The sequence below is a fragment of the Mauremys mutica genome, chromosome 12, assembly GCF_020497125.1.
Source record: "Mauremys mutica isolate MM-2020 ecotype Southern chromosome 12, ASM2049712v1, whole genome shotgun sequence".
NCBI lineage: Eukaryota > Metazoa > Chordata > Testudines > Geoemydidae > Mauremys > Mauremys mutica.
The window spans coordinates 70594254-70614444 of record NC_059083.1 but is presented as its reverse complement, the minus strand read 5'-3'; the positions used below and the strand labels follow the sequence as shown (position 1 = coordinate 70614444).

Genomic DNA, 20191 nt, shown 5'->3' with positions numbered 1-20191 from the left:
TGGAACCATGCTGACTCACTGAGGCAATTTTGGCTTAACAAACTCCACCCTGAATGTAATGCAGGTAGGTGAAGCCTCTAGAGGAGAGGAAGTTAGGATCAGCTACAAGGAAGGACAGGAAAAGAACCCTGGGAGCAGCCATGACTGAGGTGTTAGTTTTGATTTAACCTCTTTTGTTAATAGCATCAAGACAGGGGCTTTTTGACTTTTTCCAAGGACCGGGTAGTTTTTTTGGAGCTAGCTGAGAACTCCACTGGCCTAAAATTTGAACAGTCCACAGATTCTCAAAGTGATACCCGTGACAAAGAGTGCAGAGGCAGAAATGTGTTCACATACATTATTCCTTGAACAAAACTGTGGAAATTCTGACCTGTTCACAGACCATCTGTGAACAGAAAATAAAGGCTAAATCAGACAAATAAATTATTTGCTGAAAGCAGTTCACCGGGTTTCACAGTCCATTCTCTCGCTCAGTATTTGCCACGTTAGATTTGCTCAGTTTGCAAGGAACACACTTTGTTGGGGGGTGGGGGCTACCAGCACTGTAAAGAATCTAAAAAAACAATGAACTTTTTGCCGAAACCCCAGGCACGGTTTCAGAATGGAAGTTCTGCTGGGCCCTCGATGTCTCTGTAAACCGTCTGCCCTCATTACACAAATCTCATTAGGGCAAAGTTGGGTTTATGTCCATGCACCAAGAGACCAGATCCCACACAATGCACGTTACACCCTTCCATAAAAATAGACAAGTTATTAAAAGAACCGAACAGCCAGTGGTGTTAGTACTGGAAGCTCTTCAAATCTTACCTGCAAAGCAAAAACTCCCCCATCACATTTAACCCTGCCAAAAATACTATTATGAGAGAGTGGCTAACCCATTACGGGGGCTTTCCAACTTGGCATGATTGCATGAAGCCGGGAAACAGAGGAAAACCTCTGTATGGAGAAGAAATAGCTCCACAATTAGAGGAAATGGAAATGAAGGACCCATTTATTGACGTTTCCGGCTATAAGCACATTCTCAGTGAGATCTATTTATTTAGAAGTGCTTTTGACACCAGGCAGTGGGTGAGAGAGAGACAGTCACAACAAATAATTGTCCTTTTAGATCAGATTAGGACAGAACGTGAGATCGAAAGGACACCTCGTCTAGTGTGAGAACTACATGCAAAGGCCAAGCCTAATGCTGGCTGCCCTTGAAAAAATGGGAATTCTGCCACTAACTTCGCTGGGAGCAGGGCTGGCTCCAGACCCCAGTGCACCAAGCGTGTGCTTGGGGCGGCATGCCGCAGGAGGTCCACCGGAGCCGCGGGACCAGCGGACCCTCAGCAGGAACATCTGCAGGAGGTCCACCGGAGCTGTGGTACCAGCAACCACCAGAGCGCCCCCCGCGGCGTGCCACCCTGCTTGGGGCGGCGCAATTCCTAGAGCCGCCCCTGGCTGGGAGCAGGGGCCTCTTTCATAAGCAATGTTGGTCATTTTTAAAAAACTTATTACTAGTTGGAAGTGAGAAGCTGAACTAAGCATCTCATCCCTAGTTCCTTATTCCTCACCCCAGGAGCTTATTCAAAGGCTGAAGGTGGTGTGAGATGTGAAAGCCTCATGCATGTGTGTGTGTGGGGGGAATTTCTTTAGTTTCTTAAGATGCACATAAAGTCTACTCTGAAGATTGATTCAGCATGAAATCATCAGGCTCCAGAGCTATTGTGTCTCAGGGATTCCAGATGAAGTCTGCTCAGTTTCGAGTAAGGAGATCTTTCCCCACCCAAACTGCCACCCTTGCAAACTCAGCTCGGTCCTTTTGGCTCACACACCACCAGTGGTGGACATTCTGCACTTATAACTTACTTAGCAATTCTACAGGTGATGTCTGAGCCAGAGAAGACCCCAGCTCACTTTCTCATAAGCGTGTTGGTTCTGCAGTGCTAACAGGAGTAAAAGTGTATTAAAGCAAGCACACATGACTTAATACTCCTGGAAAACAGATTGGTTGAGTTAATAGGTGGCCATTTTACATAGGTCTTGCCTACACTACAAAATTAAGTCAACCCAAGTTAGATTGTAATTACCAAGGTGGTTCACGTCCACACATGTCCCATCTGTCGGTGGTGCACGTCCTCACCAGGAGAGCTTCCACCAACTTAACTGTGTGGGGCATTGTGGGACACTGGCAGCTGAAGCCTCCCCCAACCTGGGCCAACAGCCCTAGCTGTCAGCCCCGGGGCAGAGAAGCTCCAGCTGTGAGTCCATGAGTGGCTGACAGTCAAGAGGCAATGTAAATAACGCAGTGTCTACACAGACACTGAGTCACCCTAACTACATTGACCTAAGTGCTGCACCTCTCGCGGAGGTGAAATTATTAGGTCTGTGTAGTGGGGAACTTACATCGGCAGGAGCAATGTTATAGCGTAGACGAGGCCTTCGTCCCTTTTCAGAGCAGGACTCATTTTTAACGTACAGACAATTTAGAGATCAATCTCGGTTTGCTAAAAAGTGGAAGCACTTACTGTTTCCATTCGTCTTTTTGTTTATCCCACTCTTTATGCAGTTGTTGTACAATTATACTGGAGGTATCATCTTTATTCAGTGACCATAAGTCTTTATCTTCCAGAGGCCTCTTATAACCAAGAATTGCCATGCTGTATGAATATAAAAAGAATAGTTCCAAATCCATTTGGCTGATAAAATTAAAGGCGTCTATTAACATTAGAAACTCCAGTGCCACTTAGCTAACAAAAGTAAGAGGGATCTCTCTCTAAACCAAGAGTGATAATCAGATCCTAAAGCAAAAACGAGTTACAAATGCAGGGAAAGGAGGTGAGGTAGTTTAGGTTCCACATTTAGGTTTAGTAAACAATATTTTTAAAACCTAATATATTATAGAAATATTGTCATGATTTAAAAAAAAAAATTAAAACAATTTAAAGAACAATTAAGAAACCATCTCCAGAAGTGTTTGAGTTGAATTGTACTACTGCATGAGAATGGTGAAGTGTTAGGATGTTAAAATAAACTAGTTGAGTGTCACTGTCTGAGCTGAATGAAGTATAAAAATCAAGAGACCATAAACAGCCAAAGGAAAATGGGATTTCCCCCCCATATTACTGAAAATTATTATTCCTCACTGGTATATTTAAGGTGAAGTTGTCAAAGCTGCCTAGGGGATATGGACAGCTAATGCCCATTAATTTCTAATAGGAGTTGAGCAATCAAATCCCTTAGAAACTTTGAAAATATGACACACACTTTATTAGAAATGGTCTTACTGGGTTTACACACAGGATAATAAGAGGACATTGCTAATGCCAGTGTAACTATTATCACTGAAGCTGAAGCAAAAATCCCAGATGCCACCACCCTCAAAGAAAGTTTGAGTCTGGATGTGAACTTTGCAGTTGGTCCATCTCTCTATCAAGGATGGGCCAAAACTTTGGCTCTGAATCCTGATCTGAACTTTGCACCTTGAACCCATGTGTAACACCAACAATTCTATTGTTGAAAGTTGTCATGTTACATATAGGACTCCATTTTCTTTCCTTATTGTACAGAAAACCCCTTTACAAACACATGAAAACTTCCACAGGAAATTAAAGACATCTCCCCAGAGGTTGCAATATTATCCCTGTTGTGCAACATGTTCTTATGATTCACCAACTCCCTTGCTGTATGTTAGCACTTCAGTGCATAGTAAGCAAATTGTATATACTGTTTATTAGGCCACTCTTCAGTTTCACCTCTACAGTTCTGAAAGGTATTATGAATCTTGTGGGCACTTTATGGACAGATTTTTAAAACTCTTTCACTGCTACCACTGGTGTACTGGTACCTCTCAGGAGAAACATCACACAAGACTGAACAGGAAGTGAGTGACTTTATCCAGTAGATACTACAAGAGAATTTTTTCATTGTCAGAAGTAGGGTGACCAGATAGCAAGTGCGAAAAATTGGGATGGAGCATGGGGGGTTATTGGCACCTATATAAGAAAAAGCCCCAAGTATCAGGATTGTCCCTATAAAATCGGGACATCTGGTCACTCTAGTCAGAAGTCCTGTATTTTTGCCAACAAAATGGAGGTTATCCTTGGGGTTATAAAAGCCTTAGAAGGACATGCTCACCGTGTAAACCACCAAAACGTCATCTTTGAAAGAAAGCCTGAATTTAACTCTGGACACGGATTCTACAAGAAAGTTAAATATCAATAAATAAATAAAAATTAAGACGTTTAAAATAACTTTTCTTCAAAAAGGACAAAACACATTTTAATTGTTTTTGGACTATCATGGAGAGTAACTTATGCACTATATCCTATGTCAGGGGGAGGGATAGCTCAGTGGTTTGAGCATTGGCCTGCTAAACCCAGGGTTGTGAGTTCAGTCCTTGAGGGGGCCATTTGGGGATCTGAGGCTAAATAAATAATTGGAGATTGGTCCTGCCTTGACCAGGGGGTTGGACTAGATGACCTCCTGAGGTCCCTTCCAACCCTGATATTGTATGTTAAAGATACAAAATTGATTTCTTTCATTCTCCATTTCATACAGGACTCCTTTCATTCCTTAACAACCACACCTCATACTGCTTTTTAATCACACTTGTACAAAATGAAATGTCATTCTTTGCTTTCAGAAATGTTCATTTCAGAAATTAATTATATAATTCAGCATTCTCTCCCAGCTTGGTTCAAACATAAATCCAATTATGAAAACTGATTAAAAAGATAGAGAAGCAATTTAACCTCTAGACAGCACTATTGTCTTATCTTAAGGTTATTCCTTATCCATCCTAAAGTCCTGTAGGAAGGGCTCATTTATTAAAAAATTAAAACCCTAATGGCTTCACATATCATTAAGAGGACATCCATTAAACTGAAGTCCATCTCTCCAGAGATAATCCTTGCAACAATTAATATCACATTTTAATTCCCATAAATATATTTGCTGCTGCATAACAATTTAATAAATGAGGTGTGGTAATCTCAGTATTTCTAATAGTGAGCTCTATCTTCAGCCAGCAACTGCTCTGAGCTGGATTTGAACCAGCGATCTAGTGGTGAAAGGCTCCATGTATCATTACCAATCTCCTAAACCAGTGTTTCTCAACTGGGGGATCATGACGTGTTGAAAATTTTATTATAATATAAAGCAAAGAAAATCTTGCTCCCCTATTCCCTGCACACAATTCCCCTTCAAGGGCAAGCATTCTCTGTCAACCTCTTGAAACACACACATGAACCAATTACACAGGATTGTTACTGTTACTACTGATGCATTTTTAATCTTAGTATATATAATGGGGAAGGGAGAGGAGAGAGGAAAGGGAGCAGGGTATGTTGTGAAAATTTTTGACTTCACGTAATGGGTTGCCAACCTAAAAGGTTGAGACACATTGCCCTAAGCCACCCGAACACTCCTCTTGGTAGAGACTAATTACCGCTATCTCCCTTACATGTCACCTAAGACATTCTATAAAATACAGTCAGAGGAATATAGCAGTACTTACAGGATCTGAATTAACAGGGGAGAAGAATGGAGGGTTTTCTTTAAAACACGAAAGGATCAGCTCAATGAGTATCAATGCAAAGTAGCTGAAAAATGTGGTAAATCTGAATCTGTCTTTTATTTGGCCCTAGAAGGAGAAAAAACAGTAAAGAGTTGGTTTCATTAGATTTAATTCTTGTAGAACCTACTAATTTATTGAGCTTCTTTCTGGCAGTGCATTTTCTCCCCTAGGGCTCTATCCTGCAAACACCTTACTATGTGGAATAATGCTTATAAATGTGCGTCCCTATTCATTAAAGCATTTAAATATGTGCTTACAGTTAAGCATGTGCTTAAGACTCGTTGACTTCAATGGGACTTAAAATACGTGCTTAAATGCCTTTCCTGAACATGGATACTTTTCTGAATCAGGACTACGTGAAATCTTTTTCAGAGATCCTGGTGATGATATGTGCAGGATCATGCCTTTAATATACAATCATAGGAACTGCCACACCAGATCAAGAGAGGAATCCATTTAGGCCAGGATCCTGTCTCTGACAGGGGCCAGTGCCAGATGCCTTCAGAGGAAGGGATAAGAAACCTTGTACTAGACAATTACAGTACACTCTTCCCTTAGGGGAAGTTTCTTTCCAACTCCTATCAGTTAGTGGTCAACTTACTCCTCATAGCAGAAATCATAGCATCCCTTATAGAGTTTTTGTTTATATCCTGACTAATGTAATTGTGCATGCTCTCATTAACCATATAAAATCTCTAATCCTTACAGTCACACAGGGGGCGTTTCTGGCCATTGGTGGTTGCAAAGACAACAGAAGAGATGTTGCCTATGGCTTTGCTTTAAGGGTCCAGGGTCTGTAGGCCATCCAACCTCTTGATTTAGACTAACTACAGAATTAGCCATTGATAAAGCCTCTTCCCCTAGAAAAAAGCTTTTGGTGCTGCATCATGATGTAACTCAACATTTTTATTTATTTATATTAGCGAGATGGAATTTTGATTACATTTGAGTTTTAGCTTCACAGTTACACTGCGAGGGTGAGAGGGGCCATCACAAGGAAATTCATTATTAGTGTACTTGTTAAATTTACACCAGTTAATTCACAAGGGCATCCCACTCTGGCATGTACTATTTTCTAAACCAATATTGCACAGACTACCATTTATAGTTCAATTCAAACTCCGTGTTTTGCACAGCCCAGTATATCAAGATCTCTCCTATAGTAATGATAGTAAATAAATAAATAATAATTTAAAATCACCCAATAGTCAGAACTCCCATTGATTTTTATGGGACCAGGATTTTATGCTTAGTGTTCTTAACATGCTGCTTTTCTCTCCAGGCCTTCAATTATCTAATCACTGAATCCATGGGACTTATTCAATAGCCAAATGGAAATTTGCTCTGATCAGGGATATGGCAGTCCCTCTCTCATTGTGGCGGAACTGGCTATGTTTTCAAACATGGATCATATCAGCCCAGCTTTCTTTCCTCTCCCTGTAACTTTCTGATCTTTGCTTACAAAGAGTGAAAATCCTGTTCCCATCACATCAAGAGTTGACTGTGCAGCCCATTGAGTTATACAGTGCAGCCAAGCTGTATGATCCAAGCAGGGGTACTGGATATTAAGTCATATTGTCTCTACTACCACTGTTCCTTATTTAAAAGGCTGCAATCTGCTCTACTGTATGTGAAACTGGTGCAGCCCTCAGATTCCTGCCAGGTGTCCAATGCATCCTTTGATTGAGCATAGTCTGGGCATTCCCTTGGCATGCAATGATATGACTCAAAAGTCCCCTTTAAATTACAGACAGATTGGCTCCAAAGATCAGATTCAAACTTCCCCTTTGTTTGGTAAAGTTCAGGTTCAGATATGAAATCTAAACTGGGTGACTCATTCCCATCTATTCTTCAAAGACATGGTAATGCTATACTAGCTGTCCCCTACACAAGCACAATATGTTTACCTGAGCTGTTGCAGCAATGATCTTGGACCGGAAAGGAACCACGGCACAGAGAACAGACAAAAACCAGAATATTATGAGCACTCCTGAGGACTGAACCCCTCGCAGCCTCTCATACTGAACGAGTACTGTGGCTAATACCTGTGCAAAGTAAACACAGAAACACATAAATACATGCCCGACAATGCTTTCCCCGTTCATGCTTTCACTGGGTGCCCATCATAACCCCCACCACCAGCAGCATCACCACTAAAATTACAGGTTTCCAAACATGGTTTCCGCCGCACTTAAGGTTTAGTTGTGTTCCCATGGAAGTCAATCACAAACTTTCACTTGCCTAACGAAAGCAGGACAGGGCCCTTGTGAAAGAATTTCGATCCCTGTTTTCATGGACTCAGATTCAGAAATTTGTTTTTTCTTTTAACTGAAATTTCTCTTGTTTGTGCCAAATTAACATTAAGGGTGAACGTATTTTTAAACTTTGTTGGTTCTTCACTAAAAAGTTCACTTCTTCCATCTAGATAGGTGAAATTATAACCAGTCTGTGAACGTTTTCATCCCACATAAGGAAGTAAAAGCTCAATGGATAAGGGTTAGCATTTCATCTTCCAGCCCACAGTTCAAAGCCAGTTTGAGGTCTTAAGTAAAATTCTTTTAGTTTCTGTCCCATAAAGAACCAACAACAATATAAATCAGAGGCACAGTTTGACGCAGGGTAGAACAATGCATAAACAGGGCTGCAATACACTGCTTTGCTCAGGAGAGATTAAACAAACCGGACATACAAGACAAGTCACTTTCTCTACACAACAATCACAAGTAAGGTAGCATGGAGAATTTTACATTAGGAAATAAATGATGTAGAACAAACCCTTCCATTAAACTGACATTATTAATAATCTCTTCAATGGAGACTGTTTGCACTGGAGGCTTTTTTCAGTAAGCAACGTTTTTCATACATAAACTCAAAAAAATATTAATTCATTTAGCAACTTTTTTTTTAAATAGAGATAACATTTAATGGCGGTGAAAGGTATTGGATTGACAATCCTCCCGAAGTTCTGTTTGACCATCAGAGAGATATAACATGATGGAGCTAGCAATTCTGCTTCACCCCACAGCACCCTGCGATCCTGTCCCAACCAATAAAGGCATCAATTCAAGTGCTGGGAAGGTAGCTCTGTTTCCATGGCCCATCTACTCCTCAACCCCTCTGCTGAGGCTGTCAACATTGGAATAGTTCTGGTTTTAGTGATCAGTAGAAACCTGCGGTTTAGAGGAGAATGCACAGAAAGGTTTTTCTACCCCATTAGTCCACAAAGGGTTACTTCATACCTGTGAAAGCTACTCCCATGAAGAGTCACTGATAGAAATGCATACTAACCATCGTGATGCCAACAATTAGGGGAGTGACAAAATAGACAGGGGGCGGGGTTCTGCTTTGCAGGAGTTCGTGGAAGGAGAAGAATAGGTCTGCCCAGCACACACACCACAGCAGAACACCTAAAATCTAAAAGAAGAATAAGTGTTAAATGGGGAAGGTATTTGATAAATTCACCTCCAGGTGCAGATCTGGAGAGTAGTTCTATTTTGATCAACGAGAAGCTGATTTAAAATAAAACAGTGGCATTACTTCACCCACGTGAACAAAACCATGAGCTAGGTCAATGGAGCATAAGTTCTTATGTACACTGATTTATACCAATTGGGAATCTGGTCTCATCTTTTTTTTTTTTGGGGTGTGTATGTGTGACTGTGATATGGACGCAGACATACATATCTGCCTATTTTCACTATATTAATCAGTTGTAATTGGAAATCCAGTGGTACAAATTACAGAGAGAAAGAGATGGGTCTAGTGACAAGTGCTCTGGACTGGGAGCCTCAAGTTTTACTCCTGGATTGACCTTGATTCTCTTGCGGCCTTGCACGAGCTACTGACCCTTTTCACATTGTTTTCTCCTTGGTAAGGTGCGGATAACAATGACACTGAACCACCTCACAGGGATGTAATGCGGCCTACATATTGTTTGTAAAGTTCCTGAAATAGAGAAGCTCTCTATATAAATGCTAAATATTATTAGGCATTTATAGCTGCTTGGAAAATCCCTGATTTTGTTTTACACATAGGGTGAAATTTACTCCTGAGCGGAGGCCCAGCACAAGAGCTATGTACCACTTAAACCCTCAAAATAGGTCTTAAGCGAGGATTAAGTGGTCTCGTGCTGGCCCTTTGCGCAGGGGTGAGTTCCTGCAAGCCCTTCTCTCACATCTCTCCAACCTCAGGAGCATTAACATCCTTTACATTGCCGAGGTGTGTACAAGCCTTAATCTCGTTATTTTAACACTTTCCCCTTCTTTTGTTTACTCCCCTTACCCGGCTCATCCCATTTGCAGGTAGATTCTACGTAGAGGAGGTTGAATTCAGGGTGGTTATCAGCAAGGCATGAAATGATTCATCACATATCTACCTTGTGTACACAGTGGCTGGTGGTGGGGCTTAATGGATTTTACTGGTCCTCAGTGTTCAGCTCCCGATACCCTCGCAAAGCATTTCATTGTGCTCTATAAGATTAGCTAATTAAATATATTTACAGTGTGCAAAGGAAGCTTTTATAGCTACCCGCCTTAGCTCTTGAGTTGGCCATTAGGTTTTCTATTGCCGGTTCAGTTTCTGAAGTTATAAACTAAAGAGACAATGGTGTGTGTGTGAGAGACAATTTAAGGTAAATTTACCCCCGTGGGTTGCATTCCATTTATCTGGAGCTAGTACACAGGGCAAGATGATGCAGCAATGTTATATTCTCTAGGATACAATTCTTCTCTATATGCCTGTATCAAGAACTACCCGAAGACATAAGGGGCATAGCAAATCTGCTTGGAGTTCAACCAGCCTGACAACAAGATGAAGGCTTTGGGAGGTACACAGATGGATTCCATGTGACATGAGTTATATCTCCAACGTGAGAGATGGCTCACAATGATGCATGAACTGAGAAGGTGAATGGAGAGAAATGGCTGCATCTGCAGGGTAGTTCCATTGTTACTGGTCACTAGCCAGAGGGGGCGGGGGAGAAATGTCACAAACTGAAGAGGATGGAAATAATTAGAAAAATTTTAGTGAGCATCTCTGTGAAGGGCAGTGTGTGAGCTTCCATAGAGAGGTCACCTGAGCCGATTGTCATGGTTCTAGCCTGTGACTTGGGAGACCTAGGTCCAATTCTCCATTCCACCACAGACAACCCTGTGGGACCTTAGGCATGTCACAGTGAGCTTGTCTATAGGGTGAGGTAATTCGCGCTACAGGGGTGTGATTTTTTTAAAGCGCACTAACATGCTACACATTAATTGGTCCTTGTAGACCCTGCTAGTGTGCTCTAAATATTCCCTGGTGTGCTTTAAAGCAGTAGTGTTTCAAACAGTACTATGGAACCTTTACTGCGCACTAATACAGCACATTAGTGTGCTTCAGAAATTACACCACCATAGTGCGTATTACCCCACCATGTAGACAAGCCCTCAGTCTCTCTCTGTAAAATGGGGATACCTACCTCACTGCGGTGTTGTGATGATATATATGTTGAAGATTATGAGGTGCTCAGATATAGGGGTCAGATAAGTGCGACTGATCAATCCATAGATATATCGACAGATGGCTGTACTAAGGAGATCATTGTGATGGTAAGTAAATCGACACTGGAGGGTGAACTCTCACTGCAGCAGCCAAGGAGCGGGAGCTCTGCTTATCCAAGCCAGAGAGAGGGGTAGTTTGTAACCTCTGGCAACAATGCCTAGGTATTTCGGGGATCTCTGTGCATATTGTTACCTACCATGAGCCCGATCCAGCTGCCCTTATGTGCACCCAGACCACATTGAAACCAGGGAAAGTGGCATCAGCTTTATGCTTTGAGCCTGAACCCAGACTTGGCCAGGGCAGAGACTGCCCTTCCTTATCAAACATTCGTAAAGCTGTATTGATTTGCTTACTTTAATCTAGAGGCAGATAAGGTCATTGATCTTCCACCTGGTACTGGGTTCCCCTTTTATGCGCCATTTGCCTTGAATTTGCATGTATTTGCTTCCACTCCCACAAGGATACACATTTGTGCAGCGAGTTACAGAAAGATCTTACCGTCTTGAACCTGCTCAGCATGGAGAGTACGATGTATCCTCTTTTGTAGTGTTTTAGATAGAGGAGATAAAAAGGTAAGACAGCCCAGAGGTAAATGCTAGGGATCCATGCTAAGATGGTATTCTGAAAACACGGCGTTAGGTCCGGATTGTTGGTGTGCACCGAAATGTTGGGATCCTGAAGAAAAGATGCATGGACATGAATTAGTGGGGAGCCTTTCTGGCTACAATGGCTCTTGAAAGGAGCTCCTTCCGGACTCTGCGAGAGGGTGTAGGGAGCACTGAGCTGCTGGAGGTGCTATTCAAAGGCGATGCAAACCCAAGATCCTGACTGTGATGGATTTGGAGCTGCTCTGTAATAACTGATGAACACTGCATGTTGGCCTTGTTATTGGGGCGTTTACTGAATGAATATAAGTAGAGGGCTGTCTAGACCAGGGGGAGGCAACCTATGGTAAGCGTGCCAAAGGCGGCACACGAGCTGATTTTCAGTGGCACTTACACTGCCTGGGTCCTGGCCACTGGTCCGGGGGGCTCTGCATTTTAATTTAATTTTAAATGAAGCTTCTTAAACATTTAAAAAACTTTATTTACTTTACATACAACAATAGTTTAGTTCTATATTATAGGCTTATAGAAAGAGACCTTCTAAAAATGTTAAAATGTATGACTGGCACGCGAAACCTTAAATCAGAGTGAATAACTGAAGACTCGGCACAGCACTTCTGAAAGTTTGCCAACCCCTGGTCTAGAGAAACACGTGGCAAGGAAAAGAATGGCACAGGAGAGCCAACCTACAAAACTGGTTTGGACCAGAAAGGGTCAAAGCCCAGGAACACAAAAGAACAAAAACAATTCCCCTCCCCCAACCTATAACAGGGTTTCAAATGGGATTCTCTCTCAGGAAAGCATAGTTTTTGGGGGGAGCTAGATGGAGACTCAGGGATGTGCTAGGAGCTTCTGGAGGAGCTAGGCCTGCCTAGGTCACTATCACAGAGTGGTAGTGCTTTCGGCTAGATACACATCCATTTTTCTCTAAAAGCTTTGTTCCCACTGGTAAAACAAACAATACTTGTACTTTAAGGCGGCCATCTGATCGCTGTACACCACTGGTCCCAGAATCCCAACCGCAGGTGCTCAAACTCAGTCGGAACTGCTGGAGAAGCACTGTGGACGCACAAACCGCCATAGCCCAGGGCCCCATATAAGAGTGGGAGAACTGCAGAATTGCACCTCAGCAGAGGTAAACACACAAGGCCTGGCGCCTATGGGGGTGCACTCAGGGACCAGTGAAGGAACAGACGTGCAGAGAACCCTGCAGCCATGCCACTGATCTTTTGTGACCTTTGTCCCAATAAAAAGGCTATGAGTAATAGCTGTAAATGTTGTGTAATCCTATATAGTAAATTCCCCCAGCTAAGCCCAACCTGTCTATTACAATGATGTCTTCTAGCTTTGTAACTTAGAACAAAAATTTACATATTGTATTATGCAAAACCATTACATGTACCTGTATTCGTTAGGGCTTCATTAGTTCTATTTAAAAAAAAGGTCACCGTAATCTATAGTTAGTGACATTGCAGCATTTGTTAGGCTATTCTGAGTCTAGGGCACCCCAGCGTACGTTTCACGGCACTCCCAATTTACAGTACAACTTTGAAATGACATTTTCAAGGTAAAAAATCTTAAATTTGAGTGTTCATCTAACACAAACATCTGGTATTAAGCGAGATCATCAGGTTCAAAACAAACTATTTGTTGAGAGTAACTTTGAGAATCTGGAAAAAGGTTGCATTTATGGCCAAAATCTTGACCTTCTTACTAATACTCTTGGAACAATAAGTAAATCCCTACTGTAAACAGAACCCAATAAAATACAGATTGTGTGTAAGAAGGAAAATCTGCTTCCTTGCAAACATCTTTGCTTGCTAGCTTCCTTGCTACACTTTCCATATGCAACTCCAGATGTTCAGATTCTTGTTCCCAGTTTGTACCTATTGATTTGAGAGCACCTTCTGCAAATAAAAAAGTTAAGAGGCTGAATAATGTAACTTGTCAAAACTAAGAACCAGACATTTCACTGTAGTTAGTGGGAACTTGTTTACTGTTTTATCTAAGTTAGCTGATAACAGTTACATCTTAAATGCAGTAGATAAATTTTTACAGGAAACTTATCAAGCTGTAGAAGATTTTAATGGGGAGATTATCAAATTAAGACCTAACTGAAACACAGATAAGTGTTATCTATGTATAAACCTCTTGCTATGTTTGACTCTCTCTGTGTTTTTTAGACTTCCAGCTATCAATATAATTGCAAACTTCCAATTATCCAACTTCCCTTGTAAATTGATAACTTCTCCAAATGGGCTTCCAGGCTATTTTATTTGTTTTTCTTCCAAATTAAAGAAAGAGACTCTGAAAGCAACAGGTTCTGTTTAAGTGAATTAAACAGCTGCAATCTGCTGATAAGGCTTAGAGTAACCATAGTAGTATATAGTTTCAGAGTGATAGCTGTGTTAGTCTGTATCAGCAAAAACAACGAGGAGTCCTTATGGCACCTTAGAAACTAATACATTTATTTGGGCATAAGCTTTCATGGGCTAAAACCCACTTCATCAGATGCACGGAGTGAAAAATACAGTAAGCAATATTATATAACAGCACATGAAAAGATGGGAGTTGCCACACCATCAGGGGCTCGTTCACCCGCACATCTACCAATGTGATATATGCCATCATGTGCCACCAATGTCCCTCTGCCATGTACCTTGGCCAAACCAGACAGTCTCTACACAAAAGAATAAATGGACACAAATCAGACATCAAGAATTGTAGCATTCAAAAGCCAAAGATCACTTCAATCTCCCTGGACACTCAATAACAGACTTAAAAGCGGCAATTCTTCAACAAAAAACTTCAAAAACAGACTCCAACGAGAAACTGCAGAACTGGAATTAATTTGCAAACTGGACACCATCAAATTGGGCCTGAATAAAAACCAGGAGCAGATAGGTCACTACAAAAATTAATTTTCCCTCTGCTGATACTCACACCTTCTTGTCCACTGTTGGGAATGGGTGACGTCCACCTTGATTGCATTGGCCTCGTTAGCACTACAAAAGTAATTTTCCCTCTGTTGATATTCACCTTTTCTTGTCAACTGTTGAGAATAGGCCACTTCCATCTTAACAGAATTGGCCTCATTAGCACTGACCCCCCACTTGATAAGGCAACTCCCATCTTTTCACATATAATATATATACTGCTTACTGTATTTTTCACTCCATGCATCTGATGAAATGGATTTTAGCCCACAAAAGCTTATGCCCAAATACATTTGTTAGTCTCTAAGGTGCCACAAGGACTCCTCATTGTTTTATTCATAGTAGTATATGGTCACACTGATGAACTGCTAGAGATTAGGCAGTGTTGCGTCAGTTTATGTGCTATACAAAGTAGCCCCTTTGACAAACATAACTACAAGATCAGACAGGCAAATTGCTAGCAGGGTTGTCTGAATCCTGGTAGTCGCACAGCTTAATACTGCAGCTTTGGCAAAGATGAAACGAAAACACTGGGCTACATTCTTAACTGGTGTAAGAAGGAACATGTCCTCTGACTTCAAAGGAGTTGTACCCTTTTATGCCATGGTCAGAATCTGACCAGCTGGGGAAAAGGTTTGGTTTTAAGTATTATGCAAAAGCTGGGGGGGAGAGGCTTAGAAGGATTTCTATTTTACCCAAACCACTCTGTCCATCCCTACAAGCAACCTCTGTCATGCATAAAGGCAGTGAGGTAAGCAAAGCCGAGGGCAGTCATACCATTATACTGTAATTCCCTACGAAACCACACAACAGCAATCTCTCTCTCTCTCTCTTCTTCCTATGGGAAGGTTTCCTGCAGCTAGGAGGAAAGTAGCAACACTCACATTTTAGGAGACTCATAAGCAAACCTCTTCCCTGCTCCAAGCTTACCCTACTTTTAGCTTCCACCCACTCAACCCAACGGGAGCACGAGACACCCTAACAAAGTGGACAGCCACAAACCTCCTCCATAGCAGGAACTTGTCTCTTAACATTTATTTAGTCAGGATCCTGTTTCCAATTTGAATTGCTAAAGCAACTATCATCTACCTTGTGCTTTGTTTTTTGTAATTTTGTTCACTGGAGAGAGCATGGAGTGGGGATGAGCACTGGAGAAGGAGAAGAGTCACATGAGACCAGAATAGAACAAAACAAGACTCAGACATCATTTAATTTATTCAAGGTAAAAAGAAAAGAAAAAAGCAAGGTCCCTGAACTTGCCCTTTTTTATGACCATGACCATGACGAAATGGGTCTCCCTATGATCTGGGTGAGTCACCTACTGGAAGCACAGACTTATCCAGGAATATGCTCAAGCTCTCCATTCACTCTGATCTTTAAACAAAGCCAGTTTATTCTATTCCAGGAGTGGCCAAACTGAGCCTGAGCAGGAGCCAGAACGTACCAATGTACATTGTCAAAGAGCCACAGTAATACGTTAGCAGCCCCCCCAGCTGCCCCCCCGCGCTCCCAGCGCCTCCCACCCACCAGCAGCCCTGCCAATCAGCACCTCCCCATCTCTCCCTGCACCTCCTGATCAGCTGTTTCATGGTGTGCAGGAGGCTGGGGGCAGGCAGGAGGGGAGAGGAGCAAGGATACAGTAGGCTCAGGGGAGGAGGCGGGAAAGGGTGGAGTGGGGGCAGGGCCTGAGGCAGAGCCAGGGGTTGAGCAGTGAGCACCCCCCGGCACATTGGAAAGTTGGCACCTGTAGCTCCAGCCCCGGAGTCGGTGCCTATACAAGGAGCCGCATATTAACTTCTAAAGAGCTGCATGTGGCTCTGGAGCCACAGGCTGGCCACCCCTGTTCTATTCCCTTTGAAATGCAGCCTGTATGGCTGCAAAGCCCATTCTGGGTATGTCTACACTTGCAGCTGGCCTATGCCAGCTGACTCAGGCTCACGGGGGCCCAGGCTAAGGAGCTGTTTAATTGGGCTCAGGTTGCAGCCCATGTTCTGGGACCCTCCCACTGCACAGGGCCCTAGTCCAGACTCCAGGCCAAGCCCAAATGTCTACACCGCAGTTAAACAGCCCCTTAGCCCTAGTCCCGTGAGCCTTAGCTGCAAGAGCCAGCCACGGGTTTTTAATTGCAATGTAGACATACCCTTTGTAGTAAGATACGGTCCTGAAACATAAGTCCTGGTATCAGAGGCCTGGTATGAGGCTTAAGGCCTGAGCTAGAGTAATAGTCAAGATGTTGCTGATATAAAACAAAGTTAAGCTGTGAGCAAGAGGCAGGCCCTGCTCACAGAACTTGGCATGAAGAGGGCTGATGCTGCAAAAACACACATACCTAAAAGGTACTGGGCACAAGTGATATAAACACGTGCCAGGATGGTACCAGAACACTCCTGATACTAGCACATTCCTCAGATAACAGGAACATGCTGACGCATCCTAAAGACAGGGCTAAAAGGATAATACGATGGACAGGGTTGGTTTGTTCGAACCAACGTGTACAAGGTGATAGGCAGCAACTTACTACATAGAGGGGTTGTACCTCAGTACGTCAGGAGTGAGGTGTAACTTGTTTGTACCTGTGTATAAGAATGAACCCCTGAGGGGTTGTCTTTGTTTGGCCTAGGGAACAGTGGTAAATCCTTCCACTGACTGAGCCGATCCATTGTCAGGAAGTGCATATGTACTAGCAAAACTGTAGACATCTGATCCGGGAAGCTAGAGACTGTTTCGTTTGGCAATAAACCTGGCTGGGTGCCTTCGTACCATATCGGATCTGTGGTCATTGGGGTTTCTCTCGGGGTCTGCTGTGCCATCTATCTGCGCAGAGCCAGGGCAGCACACAGAGGGAACACACGCACGCAGCCGACTGTTATCAACATTGATTAGAGCAGAGCACCACACTGGTGACGTCTGACAACACCCTTAAAGATCTGCGTTAGCTCTTATTTAAACAAGACAAAAGAAATTGCACAGCTACAGTCAAACACCAAGGGAAGAATATCTATTGGAAGTCAATGGGGCTTGTGTGCCGAAATCCCATTGCTGCTTTGGAGAATCTCCCCCCTAAAACAAAGCCTTTGCTGACAACGAAGGAGATGCTGACCCAGCATGAACAGTGCAGAGAGTACAGAGTAAGTGATGAAAATGAACAAGTTCTTTACAGCAAGGCTGAACTAATGGGGCACGTTTCTGAATAGCAAAGGCTAATCTGATCTTGCTTCCCTAATGCACATGAGCAGCCCCATGACTTCAAGTCACCTCCTTTCCCGTATCTATATACTATAGTATCTATGCATCTATAGACAGATGAGGAACTTCAAAATTTTCACTGGCCAGAGACTGATAGAAAAGATGGAGACCTCTTAGCAAGAACCATGAACAGCACCTTGCTCAGAATCCCCAGCATCTTCCTTCTTTAGCAACTATGAGTGGTTGCTGAGCTTTCTGGCAGATAATTGGCCACAGAGCTCACTACTGGGTTTTCCACTCAGCTTTCACATTGACCCTCAACTAGTAGGTTTACTCCTCTGGCTACTGTGTGTCTGATAACATTTTCAAGCCTTGACTTCTATCAATCTCAGTGTCTATCAGGTTGCCCACCATTGTGGTGTCCCAGCAACTTATAGGGCATGAAATAGTTAATAAAACCTAAATATTTATGGCCAATAAAAGATAACAAATATAGGTGGAACTATCTAAATAACAGACGATGTTCCAGGACAACCTAATTTTTTCTTGCTGATTAGCTATTTCAGGAGAGGGGAGGGAAATGCTGACATTCTATTTTGCTCTGTATCAATGAATTAGGTATGTATTTTATATCCGCGGGAACATTGGGATCCTTTTAAAATCTCTCATCAAACTGAAGCAATTTTCAGGGAGCAGCCAGTTACACTTTACTGCTGAATTATAACCCGTCGCACTAGTGACAAACCTCCAACACCACTAAATCTCAGTGCAGAACATCACAACTAGGCCATCGCTCTGAAATGTCACTAAGCAGCCAACAAGCCTGTGCGTAAAATGAGGGGACTGCGATTCAGAAACACACGAGTGCAAAGATACTCCCTGCATCGCACCTCTCAAACTCCTAGATACCCTGGCCCTATTCACCCATCTCCTGAATCCTGCTCTGCTTGGCTTAGAGGCTTGATGCATCTCATTCTAACTGACGGTGAGCTCAGACCCACAACATTCAGGAGGAGGACCTAAAAGCTCAGGGGTGTTCACATCCGGCATTTTGCTTCGGCCCACTACAGACAGAAGGATGATTTGCTAAATTCCGAGACAAGCTCTGTTTCAGATTTCAAGCCCAGTCCCCACCCCCAGTTTTGGGAATGTCTGCCGTTGGCTGCTCTGCCTTCCTAAAGTCCTGTGCATTTAGGGGTGTGTGAGAGTTTCACATAAGGGGCCTTTCAATAACAATGATCGTCACATCTGCCGGCAGCTCGCTCACTTACAGAAGATAGGGCAGAATCTGAGGAAAGTCACTGAGGGACCGCCTCTCTCCCTCGACTGGAGCCGCGTGGGGGAAGGCCAGGGAAATTGCTGATTGACACCTTTTCTCAGAACAGGATCTTCACAAAGAGGCTGGGGCAGCCTGTGTCTCTCAGCAGAGCTGCAGAGAAGCTGCTTGTGGCTTGCTTCTCCACAAGCGGCAAAGGCTTAAGTAGGATAATTGGCAGCCCACTTCTTCAAAGGAGCTGTTGAGAAGGCTCTGGCACCTCTCCCTATCCCAGACTGCTGGAGTTCCACAGCTCCTACAGCCTGCAGAAGGCAATTTGGCAGCAATGTTCTTTAAGCCTCACCACTTCTGCTGCAGTGATAATGTGCAACCATCTGGATGGCTACGCTGTCAAGAGGCAGAATTCTCAGAGCACTAAACTTGCCACAGTTTTATATTGTCCTGTTATTAACTCACTGGCTATGGAATTTATTTAACCTGTAACTGCACTTGACTACAAAGACAACAGAAGAGAGACTAGCAATGTCTGTTATCGCATTACAACAGAGAAGGCCTCTCGATATTGCATGCAGGTCATGAACTTGTAGTTTGTCTGCTAATCAGTCAAGAATAGCATCAAGAACACCCTTCCTCACTGTGGACTTGAATCACCTCTTATTCTAGTCTTAGTCCTTTGTGTTTATCAAACCTCCAGTCAGTACTCCGCTGTGTCAGGATCAGGATTTTGATTACCAAGTTCATTTCACTTGACCCAGATTCAAATGGGAGCCAGATTTCAGGCAGGCCATCAAAAGGTAGAAGCTGTGAGCAGCATTAATTCGCTGCAGTACACAGTACTCTCCCACCATCCTTTCCCCTTGCGGCAGGGGGGTGTGGGGGAGTGGGTGGGATTTCCCTTGAAAAGGTCACTCTTAAATTGGACATGCCCATACTGCAAACTGCAATACATTTTAATTTACACTGAGCTACTCAACCAGGGTCCCATAGTGCTTTATGACAGGGACATTAAACAATGGGAGCAGAAGAATTAGCATCACAGTCAGCACAAAGCTTGGCTGAAAAAAATTAAGAAGGGGAAGGGGATTCTGACCCA

At 43.0% G+C, this 20191-nt stretch overlaps 1 protein-coding gene across 2 annotated transcripts in view; it reads right to left on the bottom strand.

Moving 5' to 3' along the window:
- The window catches only part of ABCC3 (ATP binding cassette subfamily C member 3), a 92965-nt gene that overhangs the window by 36942 nt on the left and 35832 nt on the right, over positions 1-20191 (bottom strand). For both annotated transcript variants that reach the window (XM_044983297.1, XM_044983296.1), the window contains 6 exons: positions 11594-11770; positions 8846-8971; positions 7465-7602; positions 5498-5623; positions 4117-4178; positions 2508-2639 (listed from right to left, as the gene is read on the bottom strand). In XM_044983297.1, the coding sequence (XP_044839232.1) occupies positions 2508-2639; positions 4117-4178; positions 5498-5623; positions 7465-7602; positions 8846-8971; positions 11594-11614 (605 nt within the window). In that variant the 5' untranslated portion in view covers positions 11615-11770. The remainder of the gene's footprint in view (positions 1-2507; positions 2640-4116; positions 4179-5497; positions 5624-7464; positions 7603-8845; positions 8972-11593; positions 11771-20191) is intronic.